Source organism: Corylus avellana, chromosome 11 (genome assembly GCF_965113065.1).
Source record: "Corylus avellana chromosome 11, dhCorAvel1.hap1.2, whole genome shotgun sequence".
Taxonomy (NCBI): Eukaryota; Viridiplantae; Streptophyta; class Magnoliopsida; order Fagales; family Betulaceae; genus Corylus; species Corylus avellana.
Genome location: NC_142500.1, coordinates 16,681,715 through 16,696,313, shown reverse-complemented (window position 1 = coordinate 16,696,313; position 14,599 = coordinate 16,681,715). Strand labels below are relative to the sequence as shown.

The 14,599-nt window shown below is 35.9% G+C and overlaps 2 protein-coding genes, 1 long non-coding RNA gene and 1 other non-coding gene across 4 annotated transcripts; 1 reads left to right on the top strand and 3 right to left on the bottom strand.

Annotated features, from left to right (window-relative positions):
• Nucleotides 1-63: 63 nt before the first annotated feature.
• Nucleotides 64-1,904, bottom strand: LOC148583165 (uncharacterized). Its single transcript, XR_015909497.1, has 2 exons — nt 1,642-1,904; nt 64-419 (listed from the first exon to the last, which is right to left on the bottom strand). It is a non-coding gene; the product is annotated as an uncharacterized LOC148583165 (long non-coding RNA).
• LOC132166827 (U6 spliceosomal RNA) lies at nt 1,796-1,896 on the bottom strand. The gene has a single exon (XR_009438628.1). It is a non-coding gene; the product is annotated as a U6 spliceosomal RNA (small nuclear RNA).
• A 2,769-nt stretch (nt 1,905-4,673) lies between the features above and the next one.
• On the top strand, nt 4,674-8,351 carry DOT3 (Phototropic-responsive NPH3 family protein). The gene is made up of 6 exons (XM_059577424.2): nt 4,674-4,831; nt 4,988-5,057; nt 5,795-6,690; nt 6,871-7,123; nt 7,208-7,336; nt 7,901-8,351. The coding sequence occupies exons 1-6, from the start codon at nt 4,689-4,691 to the stop codon at nt 8,246-8,248; spliced, it is 1,839 nt and encodes a 612-aa protein (XP_059433407.2). The 5' UTR covers nt 4,674-4,688; the 3' UTR covers nt 8,249-8,351.
• Nucleotides 8,352-8,827: 476 nt separating this feature from the next.
• Nucleotides 8,828-9,579, bottom strand: LOC132166336 (Ribosomal protein L23/L15e family protein). The gene has a single exon (XM_059577138.2). The coding sequence runs from the start codon at nt 9,499-9,501 to the stop codon at nt 8,980-8,982; it is 522 nt and encodes a 173-aa protein (XP_059433121.2). The 5' UTR covers nt 9,502-9,579; the 3' UTR covers nt 8,828-8,979.
• Nucleotides 9,580-14,599: the final 5,020 nt, after the last annotated feature.

Sequence of the window (14,599 nt, the reverse complement as noted above, 5' to 3'; positions counted from 1 at the left end):
CACAATTTTGATAATCTAAAACTGGGACTGCTTGAAAGTTGCATCCAGCTTTTTCCAGAAATGTGAGCACAAATGTATACGATACAACCTACAGTACTTGACCCTTAAGGCGAAATGCTTCAAGACGAAAGCTTAATTACTACTACAAAAGTCTCTCAGCAACAACCAAAGGGACTAAGGGAGCTCATAGAAAATTATTCCCAAAAACAAATAAAATATTTGCGCAAGTCCCTCAAGAACACTAATGAGCAAAACTACTGAGGAAAATACTCGATCATCGACAAAAAGCTCATATTTGAGGCAAAGATTGTCCGAAAAACATGGCATTAAACTCCACAATTACTCCTAGACAGTCTTAAGAATGTCTTCAGAAGGAATCTCAAGTGTTGCTCCTGCATGATTTTTGTAGGGCTTCATTTCTGCAGCAATCCAAATTGGCATATAAAAAAAGGTCAAATTCTTATATAATCGTCTGCAAGTTATTATGTAGTACATGTAGTTAACAGATAGAATTCGGGCTACCACATCTAGAAATCAGGAGGATACAAACACTAGAACAATACATGCAATGATGCAACAAGCAAAATCACAGAAATCAATAAAAACCTTCTCTAAACATGAAAGTGTGATGATGAAATTAAGGCAGTCATATATATATGCCATGTAATTCAGCTTCAGGTCAAATCTTAAGGCCATCTAATTGACTACAATAATAATGAAGATTTTGGAACTAATTTACTCAAACAGACAACAGTGTTCTTAAAGTTACTGCAACTTTTATTACAAGTTCTTTACCAACTGACATAATACTCCACGTAACATTTGCCACGTTAGCCTAAAATGTGGATTGTCACATGGGAGTTCATGATATAACACTTACCACATTTATAAACTAACTTAATAGTTAATGTGACACTTACCATGTCAGTCACTAAAATATAAATTGCCAAACGACAATCTACATGACACTCAATTTTCATAAAATGTAAGTTGTGTGGTGAGTTTGTGTAAGGGTTTATAATAAAAGTTGTAGTACTCCAAGTATTTCGCCAGATCATTCATTGCTTCTCATATTTCCATGCCAGCAAAGTCTAGATTTTTCATTGTTAAAAATCGAAAGTTCATCGAATTCAACGGATTCATGCTTTTATCCACAATATGCATCTTTTTCGTGATTTTTCAATTTCATCTGTGAAAATGGGATAAATTTTGGGCCATGAATAATAACAAATTACCTTACTAAATAATGCGATTAAAGAAGAAGATTCCCACATCCACAGAAACTATTTTTTTCTTCTTCTAAAAAAGAGAAGAAAAAAAGGTAAATGTAGGCAATACCTCTAGCTGATTAAACAAAAAAGGCCGTATCATGTTCATAAGTGGCTTGAAAAATAACCCCCCTTGGCACATCCAAAAATCTCCAGCAGTAAGAAACGTTTCGGGCTTCAATTCTAAAAGAAAATCAATTATCGAGACTCGAAATTGCACCAAATATCAGTCAGAATATACAGGAATTACTATCACAACCGTGAACCGAAGGAAAAAAGGTGGAATATTTGGCAAAATAAAAAAGTAAACCCAATTGCAGAACACAAAATCTCAGTTCAATTTGAGAAGATTGACTAGTTCCAAATGACTTACCCGGAATCCAAAAGAACATGAGCAAAATCTAAGCTTTACTATTTGAGCAAGACCCAAACGTATGAAAGAGACAGAGAGTGTAAAAAAACGAAGAACACTGATGAAGAAGCCATAGAATCACAAATTTGCGAGATCAGATCGCTGAGAAAGAAAAAAAAATTTGGACCATTTCTCGATTTATGCGTGTCATCCTTGCGCAGGGGCCATGCTAATCTTCTCTGTATCGTTCCAATTTTATCGGATGTCCCGAAGGACACTGTCTTGTGTTCTGCTTTACAATATATCGTCGTCTTCTTTGTTGTAAATGAACAATGTGGGACTAGTTGGATTTCAACTAAAAGGCTTACTTTGTGGTTACTCGAATGTAATGCCACGCGGACTTGTCGAATTCGCTAGTTTCGTTTCCGCAGGGGAATGGATTATGGTTCGTTCCGTTCTCTTTTACTTCTAACTTTGAAGGACAAGGGACTGCAAACATGTTAACGTGTTTCTTTCTTCTCGTTGTCTGCGTCCGTGTTTGCTTGGGGTAAATTAATTATATATAGCAATTGTAGTTAAAACACATTCTTATTTTTATTTTTTTTAAGTGAAGTTTCATTAATTCATCCAATCAAAAGCGTCAAATAATGCAACTTTCAGCATGTATTATTACATCATCAATAAAATTAGGATATTCTTCCATTCAATTTTTTTATGTTGGTGCATGGAGTGCTTCTTTCGCCAACATGTGTGCTGCCATATTTGCTTCCCTTCTTGTATGCATCACAAGTCAATACTGGAAGCTTTCCGAAACAATCTTTGCATCCTCAATTAACGTACCCTATATGTGCTATAGTTGGTATTCCATCTAAAAAACATTAACTATTTTCAGAGCATTACCTTCCATAATAACATTTTGTAGACCCAAATCTATTCCAAAAAATACTGCATTTCAGGCCGCATAAGCCTCTATCATTGTTAGGTCAGTAATATACAAAATAGACAAACACAAAGAGGTCAAGACCAAACCCATAATGTCCCTTGCTATATAATCCTCACACCCATAAGCTTTAGAGTCTTATCAATTGTTGCATCTCAATTGATTTTGTATACACCATCTTAAAGCATTTTCTACATTTTTATATACCAATTGCAAAAGAACAATGTTACATTTTTTAAAATTGTTTCTTTAAAATATGATCTCCAGATAATGTGTTACAATATTATGAAATCGTGACATATTTTTTAAAATAATAAATTATATAAGATTGTAACACATCATTTGAAAATTATATTTTAAATAAAAAAAAAAATTGAGAAGTGTAGCTCTTCTCCTAAATTAATATCTTTTATTAGACGAAAAATTACTTTATTTCATATATTTTGCGCCCCCATTAGTATCATTACCTATTTGTTCGTTCCAACAATATAACTGATTTTTGCAAAATAATTTGCAGAACACACAAAAGTAATTTCAAAAAGAAGGATACGACTGATAGTCTGGGGTTCCATTTCAAATGGCAGCTTCGGATGAGCCTTAACTGTTTTTTATTTTTCCTGACAAGAAAAAAAAAAAAAAAAAAGACCTAAAAAAGAAGAAGGAAAAACATTATGGGGTTAATGTCACCAACAAGAACAACTGTCACAGGAAGAACAAACATAACGTGAATGCTATCACTCTTTGATAAGTAGAAGCGGTTCATTTAACAAGATCCAGTTGTCACTGCAATGAACTTTTAGAAAGCACTGAATGAATAGAAACATTGCAATGTTTTCACCTGTATGCACGAACAAGATATACATGCCAATGCAACACCGTTTTCGACACAAATGGCAAAAGCATGTCGTACTCGATGCAATTACTTAGGACTAGCAATTTGGGTCGGCGGGTCAAGTTCAGGTTGATTCAGCAAAACCATTAAGAATCAACCTGAACATGAACCATTTAGTTAAATAGATCAAACTCTTCAACCTTGACACGACCCGCTTAACTTGTTTATTAAATAGGTTACAAACAGATCGACTCTTTTGACTCATTTGGACCAAAAAAATGACTTGTTTAACTTGTTTAACCCATTTCGATCCAAGCACGACATGTTTGACCTGGTTCAACATTTATTTATTATATAAAAAATATATATAATTTCATAAATAGGTCAAACCGTGGGTCAATCAAACTGACCTATGAATGACCCTTTTATTAAACGGGTCAAGCGATTCGACCTGTTTATGAGCCGAACCACAGTTTATGTCAAACTCTAACCCTCTAATTTTGTGTTGGGCTTGCATGTCGTGTTAAAAATTGTCAACCCTACAATTACTCAAGGAGAATTATTCTCATTCACATTCCAAAGGCTGCCCCAAGATGGAGCCATGAATATCTGGACATGCTTATGGGAGCTAATAATCAACATTGACATTGAAAAAGAAATGTGAGGTATAAAACAAATCTGTCCTCAGCTGTCTACCTACCAGTGAACAAATGGGGTACTAGTAACGACTTCTTTGCTATTTTGAAGTTTGCTTCATTACTTCAAAAGAAAAAGATGGACAAATGGATACCATCCTGTCTATTTGTGCATCAACTTGAAGAAGTCTAAAATGATCGCCAAATACAATTATCATAAGCATACAATATTTAGAATTTCAACAGGTGCAACATCAATATATGTGCTTCTATTCTATTACAAGATATCCACACAATCAAGTAAACATATCCCACATGCTTTAAATGTCACAAACAATCAACCTATTTGAACCACACAACCATCTATTGGTCCAGTCCATGTTTATGTGGTTCAAAATGAACATGTCATAGCCAACATTCTGTCTACTTCATACAATAGATACTGGATCTAATTTGTCTCTCTATCACATGGAATTTTGTGATAGTTGATACACACACAAGGAACAAAATGAACAATCCACCAACCATCATAATGGTACACCTATTCCAACCACAAACTCATTTCTCAGGCATTTATTTAGACCACACCCTACTCTCCTGTTTCAAATTATTTGACCCTATGCATTGTCACTCGTAACATGTCTCCAGTAAGAGAGTCAGCATGAAGAAGTCTCTTAAAGTAACCAGACCACGAAGCCATGGGAGTGATTCAGATGGCACTGATCAAGTTCATGACCAAAGCATCGTAATCCCCACCGAACTCAACGCTATAGCTGATAGCTTCGAAAAGAAAGAACTCTCATGGTAGTACAAGAATTAGTTTACAGTTGGCAGTAAACAAAAAGTTTATCATAAGAAAAACAAAGCAGTTTATCAATTTTTTTTGCATATTTTTTCCTCTAATCCTTTTTTGTTTTCAACTGCTTGTCATCTCTGCCCCTCATGTTGTCTTTCTTGCAGGTTTATCACTTCTCAAATGAAAACTGATTTATCAATCGAAGTTCAAGATATCACCTTTAAAGTTCACAAGGTAACTATAAATAAGACAAAAAAACGTATCTCAATATACAACGCAATGCACAAAACTGTTGAAACTTTTCCTTTTCCAGCAAGTTTAATAAATGCTACAATCCAAGACTATCAAAACCAAAAATATATCAGCCACAAATATATATCAGGGTCATGCAAATTGAGATACCATTTTGCACTCAATACAATGCATTAGAGATGTTGGATGTATTGAGCATACAGTTATGAAGGATATAACAAATACCAATGTACAGTACTCACATGATTTGGCATTTTTTGTTGGATACTTTTTCATGAAAAATCAGTTCTATACATATTTTTTCACAATTCTAAAAGGGGGGGTGGGGAGTATAAAAAATAAGAATCATGTTCTTGTTCTTGTTCTTGTCTGAAAGGTACATCAAGTTAAAAATTGAAGTATTTAACTTTTCATTCCTAACTGTAAAACTTCTCTTCATAAAGCTCTAAATCCATCACCATTTGTTTTCTACTTAAACCTAATGGGGGAAAAGTGACAATAGGCCTGGCAAAGCAATGTAAAGAAATAGTCCCTCTTCCCCTTACAATGACATCACGTGAGAAGTTAAATGGACGCACCAAAGTGTTTCATCATTACTGATATTATGCAAGGGGCCAGATATGACTTTTTCATATGAATTGAAGATGTGGAAGGGGGTAAGAAACCCATACCCAGAAGTATTAACTCATTTCATAACTCATCCATTTCCCCTGAAACAGTATCCCTTGGTGGCAAAATGTGGCTACATAGGACGTTTAGAACTTCAGCCTTCACTCTCAAATTCGGGGTACGACCTCAAGCTTGAAAACATTCCGGGAGGACCAGAAACATTCAAAATCATTTTAAAATTCTGTTATGGTCTCCCAGTAGACTTAAACAGTAACAACATAGCTCCACTAAGATGTGCATCAGAATTTCTAGAGATGACCGACGAAGTAGAAGATGGAAATCTCATCACCAAGACTGAAGCTTTCCTCACATTTGTAGTCCTTTCCTCATGGAAAGACACCATTACTGTCCTAAAATCCTGTGAAACTCTATCTCCATGGGCTGAAAATCTCCAAATTGTCAGAAGATGCTGTGACTCGATAGCTTGGAAGGCTTCTAGAGAAATCTCAACAACTGGAGATGCAGTTTATGAAGAAGGGTGGTGGTTTGATGGTGTGGCGGCCCTTTGCATTGATCATTTCATAAAGATTATAACAGCTATAAGGGCAAGGGGAACAAAACCAGAGATCATAGGTAAATGTATCATGCACTATGCAGAGAGATGGTTGCCTGACATGGACATCGAGTTAGGAGGACTAAGAGGATATGGGCATGGAAAGAGTGAGCTGCAGCTCAGTATTTATAGTGGGAAGGAGGAAGGGGGCATTGGACTCAGCAAGGAGCAAAAAACAATTATTGAAAGCGTAGTAAGCATACTTCCTCCTCAACAAGAGGCTGTTTCATGTAAGTTCCTATTCAAGATGTTAAAGATGGCAATGGTATATTCTGCAACACCAGCATTGATTTCAGAGCTTGAAAAGAGAGTGGGGATGATGTTGGAAGATGCCAGTGTCAATGATCTTCTGATCCCTAGTTACAAAAATGCCAATCAAGAAAAACTGGTGAAGTGAGTATATTTAGCTCCTCTTTCTTCTAAAATTCTGTGACTTTCCCATTACAGTACAGAAAAATGTTTAAAGAACAGGTCTTGGAATAACTATTTATACTCCATCAAAAAATACAATGAATAACAATTGACCTTACTAAATTTACATCCCTTCTAAGTTTTCACTAATTGCTGGTGCAGTTCACCTGAACGACACACAATGCACGACATAGATGTTGTGCAAAGAATAGTGGAATATTTTTTGATGCATGAACAGCAACAGCAAAAGCCTGGCAAATGCAATATCAGTAAGCTCTTAGACAATTACCTAGCTGAGATTGCAAAAGACTCAAATCTCTCTATCACCAAGTTTCAAGTTTTAGCTGAATCATTACCAGAAAATGCTCGACCATGTGATGATGGTCTCTATAGAGCCATTGACATCTACCTCAAGGTTACCTGTTAAATTTTCTCTTTCTTTTTTCTCATATATTATAATCTTTCTTTATGAAACTTTGCAATGTGATCGACATTTCAGACACATCGTTCACTATCTGAGCATGACAGTAGAAGACTGTGCAAAATAATGAACTGTGAGAAACTCTCTCTTGACGCATGCATTCATGCCGCACAAAATGATCGATTGCCTCTAAGAACCGTTGTCCAGGTATAATGTTATTGAATTCAAGACTTTGTCTTCCATAAGCCTTGTAGGTATTTTTAATGAGTAACAGCTGTTAGTCTTTCAGATCGTTAAATACTCAGTTTGAATAAAATATATCATCACCAAACAACAGAAAGTGCAGACAGGATAGTGGACGCACTAATGCTTGATTAAGAATGGTCAAGGTGCCTATCCTAGAAAGTAATGCCAGCAATCCTTTGTAGAGACATAATATAAAAGATGCCTCAGATAAATTGCAATAATTACAAAAACTACAGGTAAATTTGGACATTTCATTAATAAACTAATAATAATAATTACTATGACTCTAGTTCTGCTATATAACAATATATAGATGTTACCCCAAACACACACCAAGAGAACGGCCCTTGCTAACATGATAGATATAGAAGATGCACTCGGAACAAAACTCATAGTCATGTAACTAAGCAATAGACCACAAAGGCACTCAACATATATAAAGCCCATGAGCTCAATGCCCACCCGTATGTAGCATATCAAACTTAATATTTCCCACATGAGGAAAAGGATGACACATGCATGCAGGTGCTGTTTTCAGAGCAAGTAAAGATGAGGGCAGCAATGCAAGAGAAGGAGCCAGCACCAAGTGGAAATATCTCAGAACAGGAGGGAAACCAGTCATCTACAGTCACGGAGATCAAGAATCTCAAGGCTGAGCTTGAGGTTGTAAAGACAAAGATGGCAGAGCTGCAAAGAGACTACTCTGACCTGCAACAGGAGCATGAAAAGCAAAACAAGCCAAAGAATGTAACAGGTTGGAGTTTCACTTGGAGGAAGATCAGGAACTCTTTACATGCTAGAGTGGAAGGGGACGAAACTGGAGATGGACAGCAGAGACCCAACCGCCTCAGACGAAGGTTATCCGCCTCTTAAATTTTCTTAGCATCAAACATCATGTGATACAAATGCAACAATAGCCTTAGAGAGGATCATCCCTATCTCTGTTTCAGATTCGGTGAGTTTTTTTGCACAAGGTTTGGAGAAAGCTGATAAGAATTCACTATTTCTAGATTTATCTATTCTCAACTACTCATACAACTGACTTAATCTTATGCCACAAGATTTTATGAATGAATAAACATAAATTTTAACGTTAAATTTTTCAGCTAAGCAATTGCTTCACCCGTCTCATTCTAATACACAACAAGCGGGACATTGGACTGAAGGATTCAAATTTCACAATTACATGTTCATCCCTCTCGGGTGAACCTCAGCACCTTCCACCACATTGGTTACACATCAACCCAAATGTTTACTTGTCTCTCTGTACTCCTCGAAAACCAATTCAATTTAAAGTGCCATTTGATCAAGAACCATTTTCCAAAATTAAGTTTGAAATTCAAAAATCAAGTGGCTTATATTTTTTAATCTTCAATTGCAAAAATTCTGGAGAAACACAAATCATTAATGTTTCAACAATTGAGCACCAATTCCAATCACATAAGTAGTCTCTTCATCAAAATGTCAATGCTCCACATTCCATCTAAAGGCTTTTTAATTCTTCTTTCCGCTTACATAGCTTATTCTAATCTATCAAAAGGTTCACAAATCAAAAACCATTACACAACCACCATCACATCAATCACTATCATTTTCTAAGAACCCTACCTCGCGCCAGCAGCAGACCTCATACTGCTCCACGGAAACTTCGCCACTTCGCCACGCTGGCGCTCGCCGCGACGACCGCGATCGCCGTGTCGCTGGCCTCCATTCTCATTAGCCCTAGGCTTCTCGTCGAGCCAGTGCCTCTTGCCCTCGCCGTCCTCCACGACGCTCGACTTAGACTGCTTGTTCAGTTGGCGCTTATCCTCCTCGATGATCCGAATCGGGTAGAGCTCCGGCGAGATCGAGAGCGGGTTTCTCAGAGTTACATAAGCCTTCTTGTAGTCGGGCTTCGCGATCAACAGCCCTCCGCGCTTCTTCTTCTTTCCCTCCATGTTGAGGGTGCGAACCTTCTCGACCTCGAAACCGTAGAGGGACTCGAGGACGCGCTTGATTTCGATCTTGGACGCCGACGGGATGGTCTTGAGTGCAATCTCTTGGATGTTGGTGAAGGTGCAAGGCATTAGGAGCTTGATTGGGAGATTCGCCATGTGGACCACTCGTCTTCCCAATCTGCTTCCCATGTTTTCTTCTCTTTTCTTTCGTTTTCTGTGCTTTTAGTTTCGAGCTCTGAGCGAGTCTGCGAAGGCTGTGTGGAGTAGTTGCAGAGTGATGGTGAGCAATCTGCTCGCTTCATTTTTCCCTAAGGAGGGAGGGTTGGATTGGGCCTGGCCGGCCCGGGCCGGGCCTTGGCTGGTGGATCCAGTTTTAGGTCCAGAGAGTGAGTATTAATGGGCTGAGAGGAATGGATGTGGCCTGGTATAGGAGGAAATAATTTGAGTCCAATAATCACTTTGGTTATAAGTGTTACACCAAGCCTTTTCCGCTTGTTCATGTTCCAAAAAGGAATAAAGGATAACCCATTTTGTTTTGTGTTATATGAGAAAATTATGAATAACAGTTTTCAATTCCATCGATTTTTACTTTGCTTAATTCCTTAGCCCAAACTCACACCTATATAAAACCGATGATTCTTGGAAATTTGGAAGGCTGTAGATTTAGGTCCTTTTGAGAATGCAATTTCAATAAATGTGATTTTAGAAACTATGTTTTTTAAATTGTTACTTTTTAAATTTACAAAGGCGTTTGGTAAAACATATTAAAAAATATTTTTTTATCAAATATTTGTTATCCGAAATTATGATTTTGGTTTAAATTCACACTTTTTCAAATAAATACCTTCTAGCCTGCTTATAAAAATCGTGATTTTTTTTCTTATTTTAGATTAAGTGTTTTTTAAATTGCAATGTCAAACACTTTACGTTTTGCGATAATTTTTAAAAATGCAGATTATTATTGCGAAATTACAATCCCAAGCGCACCGTCAGAAAGATGTGAGATCTAATAAAGAGTTTTGTTGTGGATTTTTTGTTTAAATAGTAATAAGAAGTGATTAATGTGATATAAAATAAAAACGAGTTTTAAATTTTTTTTGTAAGAGAGAAATAAAGAAAGTTGTTTGGCAATAATTTTGAAAAATGATTCACGTTTTTTTTTTAGAGAAATGGAAATAAAGGGGGAGATGGTTGCCAAATGGGGGTCTTGTTCTTTCCCTCGATTCAAATACCCAATTGCCATGCCCTCAAAATCAGTTCCATAATCCTCCACATTCTTATCAAAAATTGAAAATTCAAATTTGCAAAAAGTCTATTTTGAGGAACATTCTTGTATCTTGTTCGATAGAGGGTACAGCATGTTTGAAGAATACTATATCTTATAACACACCGATTGCAAGACATTGCAGTAAGGGTCTATTGAGCTTTGCAATAAAGCTTAAAAACTCAAAAAGGAAAAGAATGGGGTGCACCATGATGTGGTTACATTTTACACAATTATCTATGGATTTTGCAAAGGAGGAAAATTACACAAGTAATAAGGTTTTTATTTAGATAAAGGCCATGAATGTTACTAGAGCATCTCCAAATGCTTTAAAGAGCTCATACTATCTAAAATATAGCTAATATAAGCCCTTTTGGCTCACCAACAAATGCTTTTAAGTAAAATGTTTGCCACTAAGTGTAAAAGAAAAAGGTGAAATACAAAAAATCTAAGGTGTGTTACAATATCACTTTCTTTAAAAAAATTATTTGCTCCCACATATATGGTATGCAAAAGGGTAACAACAAATATTTTTCCAGGATACAATAGAGCCCAAAAAAACTTCTGTAGTTTAATTGCGTTCTGCACAAATGAAATTAAACCCAAAATACCCTTAAACTTTATATTCTATCAAGAGACAAAGACTCTAATAATTATCTAAAAATATGATAATAGTTCTAAAAAGAATTGAATAATCATATATAATTATCCATTCAATTGCTGAGATAATTTCGAAATTAAACTACTAATTTAACATTCAAAAATTGCTATTAAAATGTTTATCCGACAGACTTTTAATTTTGACCGTTAGATTAAAGTTAATTTGATTTTACCATTAACTTTAATTACAGTCTAATAAATCCAACAACGGGATCTACCTAAGAAGGATCCTACATGATCTGCATCCTACACAATCTTATATATATTAATTTTGAAAATATGTCATCACTAAGCACATTGAGTGAATATAATATTAAGGAATACTTCATATTAGCTAAAATATAGATAGCTAATATAATCCCTTTTGGCTCACCAACAAATGCTTTGAAGTAAAATGTTTGCCACTAAGCACATTGAGTGAATATAATATTAAGGACAACGATTTATTTTTTGTTTTCATTGATTTCCCTCACCCTTTAGCACATTGAAAAATAATAATTAAAATAAATAAATAGCCAAATATGCTTGAGTTTGCATAAAAAGTAGTAACAAAAATAGAAAAAAATAACCGCTGGAGATGCTAAGAGAAATTACATGTAGCTAACTCATGTTGGGTTGGCCCCAGACACAAAAAGTCCTAGTTCCGCCCATGCATACATGACCACATTTTGTCTATTAAAAAATAGCCGAAATGAGTTATTTGAAAATCAGGCTATAGTCATGCAGTTAATTACAAAAATTAGAAAGGGAAGCTGCAAATTAATTTGCAATCGGGTGAAAACTCATGGACTAATTTTGAATTTCCCCAAAAATTATAACTATGATCATAATCTCAAGTTTTGCATAAACTTACTACCTAATAAGCCCATATGTCAGATTGTTCTTATTACAGAATGAAATGAAATTCAACTTCTACTGACAAGATTGTGCACTGCTCAAAGACATAACGACACCCCATTCAAATGCTTATGAATTTGATAAAAGCAGCAGATGATTGGTGGGTACAAGTACACTTCTAAAAGATTCCTGCAACTCTTTCATTTACAACTTGAAATGCTCTGAACCAAATGAAAAATGTTATCACTTGGGAGCGGGCCACCCCAGACCGCTGCTGGACCTTTTTACATTGGCAAAAACAAGTATTACATGGCAAAAATAAGTATTACATCGAGAAAAAAAAAGTATTCCAAGAATAATAATATATAGGAGAAATTTCACTGAAGACTCCTGAACTTTTACCCGTTTTGAAATACCTCCCTAAACTTCAAAATCTCTCAATTTAGTCCCCTAAACTTTCAATTGCTCTCAATTTGGACCCCTCCATCAATTTTAGCCGTTAAAAATACAAAAAAAAAGACCAAAATATCCCTGATTTTTGTTTTTTTTTTTTAAATAAAAAAAAAAAAACGTTTTAGAAATTGGAATTTTATAAAAAAGTCAGGGGTATAAACGTCATGTAACGTTTAAAATCTGACGGAATGGTACAAATTGAGAGCAATTGAAAGTTTAGGGAACTAAATTGAGAGATTTTGAAGTTTAGGGGAGGTTTATCAAATTGGGTCGAAGTTCAGGGGTCTTCACTCTTCAGTGAAATTTCCCCTAATATATAATTACTGGGTTATCGACCCGTAATAGAGAGTGGAAAGTAAAGCCATGAGGAAGGAAATGGCACAGACTAGCCAAGTGAAAATTTGGAGCCATGGAGGAAATGGAATGGTAATGGCTGTGAAGAAAGCTATCACTGCAAAGAAGATACCAACTTGGTAGAGTACTCGCGCTATCATAGGAAATTTGGACTTCATGAATTCATAGACGAAGAATGAAGCAAAGCATAATAAGCATTCGAAAGAGACCACATGGAGCATTGGAGAGAATTTGGAGTGAATTTGGGCATATGTCAGGGCTATGGCAGATGCCCATGCTAAGCAAAAGGTGAAGATTATCTTTCCCCAATCTCTAATATGGTTATGCACTTCCAAATCAAGTGGTTGGACGCCTGCTTCTAGGTCCGGTGGTGGCTGCAGCGTTGGGAGCTGAAATGTCTGAACAAATTGGAGCAAATGTGTGAAAATAGTCATTTTTGGTTTCAGCTAAATGGAGAAGCGCTTCCTTAATTTCCGAGTTCTAATGTGCTGGTCTTAACTTTATACTGGAGTTGAGAAAAAGAAAGCCTCGTCGTCGACATTACTTCGCAGGTTCCTTTTTTTTTGCGTCGTGCCAGGTGGAAAGGGGGGAAAAGGGGTAAGGATAGTCAAACTCTTTTTTTTGTTAATGGGGGGAGAAAACAGCAACTCTTTTTTTTGTTAATGAGGGGAGAAAACAGCCAAGGGGTAAGGGTAGTCAAACTCTTTTTTTTTTGTTAATGGGGGGAGAAAACAGCCAAGGTCCAAGGAAAAGTCATCAATTAATGGGGGGAGAAAATAGCCAAGGTCCAAGGAAAAGTCATCAATTAATGGGGGGAGAAAACAGCCAAGGAATAGTCATCAACACCATGCAGCTACCTCTAGAAAAGTGATCTAACACAATCTAGCTACCTCTGTTTGAAGGAAATTTATTATCATTCTAGTTTTTTTAGTTTAATTGTTATTCTCCTATGCACCATTTAAACCCATGGTTGGTGATTAAAAATAGGCAAATATATATATTTGCCAAAAGGTATAGATTCTTTTTATGAATGTAAAGGTCTAAGTTCTCTTTTGTGTAGCTAAATTATACAATAATATAATTCTTATCATTTCTCCGTTTTGCAGGTGATATGAAAAATACAAGAGAAATACAAATACTGCGCATAATGGGCTGAGAAGAAAGGAAACAAAATCCTCTTCAGTCCATTATGGACCGAAAAATATTCAGTTTATGACTAGGATTTCTTCTTAGAAATCCTATGGTCACAAATGGGACACATATTCCACTAATAAAAATAATAATAAAATATTATTTTAAATTTAAAAAAATTAAAAAACAAATTAATTAAAAAAAAAAAAAAAAAAAAAAAAAAAAAAAAAGAAGGAGGTGGCTGGCCACCATAAGGGGTGGCCGGCCACCCCTATTTTGGGTACCCCATGGCCTATGGGAACCACCCCCATCTTGCAAAAGATATGCCAAATTGGTACACTAATTTCCCACGTTGTTATTTAATGTATAAACTCAATTATTGGGGGGGTTATCTAATCAAATCGCGTGACTATATTTGATTAAGATTGGTGAATAAAAACTCTAGAGTTATGGGAAATTAACGCACCGATCAAATGGGGATCTTGGTGGGCACTAAATCTCATGAGTCATAGGGTCTTCAACGGTTCAAACTTCCAAGTCCACCTTCCAAATAATATACTCTTGGGTAGGTAAAGTGCAAGGGAGTCA